This window comes from Octopus bimaculoides, chromosome 1 (assembly GCF_001194135.2).
Source record: "Octopus bimaculoides isolate UCB-OBI-ISO-001 chromosome 1, ASM119413v2, whole genome shotgun sequence".
NCBI lineage: Eukaryota > Metazoa > Mollusca > Cephalopoda > Octopoda > Octopodidae > Octopus > Octopus bimaculoides.
Window position 1 is genome coordinate 146,583,803 of NC_068981.1, and position 5,000 is coordinate 146,588,802.

General features: G+C 36.6%; 1 protein-coding gene across 3 annotated transcripts in view; it reads right to left on the reverse strand.

Annotated features, from left to right (window-relative positions):
• The window catches only part of LOC106883578 (GATOR complex protein Iml1), a 131,247-nt gene that overhangs the window by 5,711 nt on the left and 120,536 nt on the right, over positions 1–5,000 (reverse strand). For all 3 annotated transcript variants that reach the window (XM_052971325.1, XM_052971318.1, XM_052971322.1), the window contains one exon: positions 1,073–1,241. In XM_052971325.1, coding sequence (XP_052827285.1) covers positions 1,073–1,241 — 169 coding nt within the window. The remainder of the gene's footprint in view (positions 1–1,072; positions 1,242–5,000) is intronic.

A 5,000-nucleotide genomic window follows, 5' to 3' on the forward strand; every position in this document is an offset into this window, starting at 1 on the left:
ATATATATATATATATATATATATATATATATATACACACATATATATATTATATATATACACACATATACACAGACATGAAAGAAGTAAATAGACACCCTTATCATCATTAAAATTTATTTAAATCTGGACTGCTGGGCCATAGAGTTACCCGGTTGTGGGGTACTGCCTTTTACCCCCCAAGTCATTTCTGATTAAGCAGACCTATGATCAGAAGCCTTCCAGCCATTACCACCTTATCTTGTTTCAAGGAAAAGTCTATCTAGGACTATATCAATCAATGTGTCCCTCCTTTTTAACCCTTCAGCATTTAAACTGGCCATATCCAGCTCAAATATTCCACTTGTTTTATGTTGAAAGTGACCATATCTTGCCTCTCACACCAACCCTGCAATGTCATTCAAAAAATAAACAATCACATCATAGAGGTCTCGATTCTACGAGAAAATGCAGGATTAATTCAAAACAATGTAAATAAATAAGCATTACATTTGACAGAATGGTCTGAATGCTAAAGGGTCACTGTTAGTAAGGTATGATTTGACCCTGTAGAGTAGTGTTTCAAGCTTTTTACCTTTGCGTAATGCTTAAAATAAATTACATGTCTCAAGGAACCCTTGCACAAAAAGAATTATATACCATATCTTTCCCATATTTTTTTCATCATAGTTCACATGGTAAATATCGCTTGCATGCATACATATGTACATACGTACATACATACATGTGGTTGTTATATTTTTTTTGATAACATAATAGGTTAGACAAGATGATATCTATATTACAATACTGTAGTAACCAATAATATTTTGTGCATGTATAGTAACAGTACGATCATGAAATTAGCATTAGCTTATCTCACTCTTTCTCATGGAACCCCTAGAAACGTTTTGCAGAACCCTAGTGTTCCAGAGAATCCCGGTTGAGAAACGCTGCTGTAGAGATTTCATTGTGTGTGGGTGTGGGCACAAGTTTGTACATGTGTGTGTGTGCAGTGATAAGTTTTTGTGAGTGCAACTGTGCATGCATGCATGCTTATATGTTATTATATGCATCAACAAATAAAGTTTACCTTCGATACACCCTGACGCTAAGCATTTAATACAAGAGAGATCCATTTTTAGTGTAAATGGTCCTCTTAAAGGATCTGATTGAGGCCACTGTGGTAAAGCAAATGGATCCAGAGGTACAGGTAAGAGATGGAACCCGCCGTTCTGGGTTTTCCGAGACCACGTGTAAATCTGAAAAGTAACAAATATTTCAATGGTAAATTAAGCAAACCAAAATGAAAAAAAATGCAATAGCAGAAGTGTTAGTAACCAGATCAAGGATTTATGAAGAAATATTTTCTAAAGTGGTAGGCATTCAGAAGAGTATTCAGTTGTAGAAATCAAAACAGACATTAGAGCTCAACACAGTCCTCTGACCTAACAGATGTTGATAAAACATCCAAATGATACCAGTACGGAATATGGATGCTAAATGATGATGATGATGATGATGATGATGATGATGATGATGATAATGATGATGACGATGACGATGGTGGTTATGATGATGATGATGTTGTTGTTGTTGCTGTTTTTCAAGCCTAAATCAGCACTGCAGCTCACCAGTTCTTTGTAAAACTGTCCAACCCATGCTAATGTGGAAAGCAGACATTAAATAATGATGATGATGATGATGATAATGATGGTGATGATGATGCTGTTGTTGTTGTTGTTATTGTTGTTGTTGTTTGAGCCTAAATCAACTCTGCAGCTCACCAGTTCTCTGTAAAACTGCCCAACCCATGCTAGCATGGAAAGCAGATATTAAATGATGATGATGATGATGATGATGATGACGATGGTGGTGATGACAACGACTCCACAAAGGTGTGATTGTTTCAGTTTTGGACATAAAAACTTGATCTTATTCAGATCAAGTCACTTACCAAACAAGTACAACTCTGAACATAACTAACTTCTGAAAGAACATTAATCCCAATAAAATGAATGTTTGGCAGGGAATAAGAATCCAAAATCAATATTATCAGCAAAATACATTCAATGTTAATAGAAATACCGAATGAAACAAGTTGGAGAAAATCACAATGGAAATAACATTCTAGGTTCTGCCTTTTTTCTTTTTCTTTTGTTTTTTTCAAAAAAATTTTAAACATGGAGAAGTTCAAAATTTAATTTTATTGTTATTATTTAGCTAAACCCAGACAGAAAGTCAAATATGTGCTGACATTTTCAAAAGTGGGCGGATAAACATCGTTTACAATGTTTATCAGCCAACAATGTCCCTCAAACACAATTGTAGTTTTATTTTATCAAAAATTTAGAAAGAAAAATGTTTCAGAAGTTCCACCACAAAATAATTCTTTTTACATTATTCTTATCACCACCACCATCACCACCATCTTCTGGTTTTCCCTGTAGAGAAATCAATGCATGACTACACACACACACACACACACACACACACACACACATAACAATACTGTGCATCAATCCCTTCATTTGTTCCTAATTTGACTAAGTTGATTAAATTAAGATCTTTCTCAGGCAAAAACAGCAATAATAATAATAATAATAATAATAATAATAATAATAATAATAATACTGGTTTCAAATTTTGGCACAAGGCCAGCAATTTCGTGGAGGGGCGGGCGCTTAAGTCAATTGCATTGACCCCAGTAGTCAGCTGGTACTTATTTTATAGATGTCAAAAGGATGAAAGGTCAAGTCGACCTCAGTGGAATTTGAACTTGGAACATAAAGTAGGACTAAATGCTGCTAAGCATTTTGTCCAGCATGCTAACAACTGTACTAACTTGCCACCTCAACAATAATAATCCTTTCTACTACAGGCACAAGGCCTGAAATTTGGGGGGGAGAGGGACTAGTAGATTACATCGACCCCAATGTTTCACTGGTACTTAATTTCTCGATCCCAAAAGAATGAAAGGCAAAGTCAACCCAGGCGGAATTTAAACTCAGAACATAAAGACAGATGAGATGCCACTAAGCATTTTGCCCAGTGTGCCAACGATTCTGGCAGATTAGTCGTTTACAGACTATAACATAAAAGTAGCAAAGTTAAGAAAGTATCTCAATAATGGTACAATGGTAGCATTCGTAGATTTCAATCTGACACAGCTATTCAGACCAGACCTCTGATTATCTCTCCATCCACATTGTTTTTTTCTTTCCCATCACATACTCAGACAGTTGTAAAAACCTCACCAGTTTGTAAATGTCTCCAAAGGTCACAGGTGGTTCTGTCTCTTCTTCTCTGACTAACTTATAAGAAATGAGGACAGAATACATGTTCTTCATTTGTTTATTGCCGGTAAGGCTTGGTGCAGGCATGGCTATGTGGTAAGTTTGCTTCCCAGCCATATGGTTCAATCCCACCACATAGCACCTTGGATGAGTGTCTGCTGCCATAGCCTCAAGCTAACCAAAGCCTTGTGATTGAATATGGTTGATGAAAACTGAAAGAAACCTAGCCATATATCTCCCGATGATGATGATGATTATGTTGTTGTTGTTGTTGTTGTTGTTATTGCTACTGCAGTTTTTATCAGAAGAGGAAAAGTCACACCCTTACATGTGAATATAAAATATTTTTCAATTAGGTTTCAGTGAGACAAGTAAAACGATTCTATTTGAAATGAATAAAAATCTTGGTTAGCCCTGATCAAACACCTATACCCAGGACAATCTTGTCTTCCTCTCTGGAATAGCATACCTCTGATTAATTAACCAATGTCTCTTTAAGACTGAGGTTTAAAGGATATTTAGGTCTTATTTATAGCAGGTCAAGCAACAATGCAAAGTGTCCCTTGTTAGTAGTAATCCATTGTTAATTTCATCATCCTTCTTTAACTGAAGCATCATTATCATCACCATCATCATTTAATGTCCATTGTCCATGCTGACAAGGGTTGGATGGTTTGACCAGAGCTGGCAAGCTGCACCAGACTCCAGTCTGGTTTGGCATGGTATCTACAGCTGGATGCCCTTCCTAATGCCAACCACTTTACAAAGTCTGCTGGATGCTTTTACATGGCACCACATTGGTGCTCTTATGTGGTACTGCACAGGTACTTTTATGTGGAACTGCACGTGCACTTTTACATGGCACTGCACAGGCACTTTTAGGTGGAACTGCACTGGCACTTTTACATGACACCACTATAAGTGCTTTACACCACCAGGCTGTACCAAAAATAGTGCAAAAATGGAAATACTTTTTTTTGCATTAAGTGGCAAGAAAGGTAAGGGAGACAATTCCAAAATGCAAATTAAAAAATGAATGAAAGAACTGACTGGGTTGAGGTAGGTTTGATCTTTGGCAAGTCCAGTGATAACCCAACATGTTTCCATCTTTTTAGACCTCCTCAGCAAAGTTTGAAAAATACAAGAGACAACTCTAGATATATTTCACTATTACTGAAATTCTTCAGCAGAAATATATTCTTCTGTAACAAGATAAAACTTTCTCTTTTAGGTGCCAGTATGGTTGTGTGGTCAAGAAGCTCGATTTGCAACCATGTTGTTTCAGGTTCAGTCCTACTGCATGGCACCTTGGGTAAGTGTGATCTACTACAGCCCTAAGTTGACCAATGCTTTGTGAGTCAATTTGGTAGACAGAAACAGTGAAGAAGCTTGTCGTATGGATGGATGGATGTATGTGTCTGTACTTTTGTGTTTGTCTCCCACTACAGCTTCGTAACAATTATTCTTTTGTTTACATCTCCATAACTTAGTGGTTCAGCAAAAGAGGTCAATAGAATAAGTACCAAACTGTAAAAAAAGAATAATAAGTACTGGAGTCAATTCGTTCAACTAAAGTCCTTTAAGGTGGTGTCCCAGCATGGCTGCAGTCCTTAGACTGACATAAGTAAAAGATAAAAGAAAGGTGTCAAATTTTTTTCTTCTTGTGTCCAATGGAGAATGACAAAAAAATCAACTTCCAGTAGCATGAGACCATATCAATCAGTC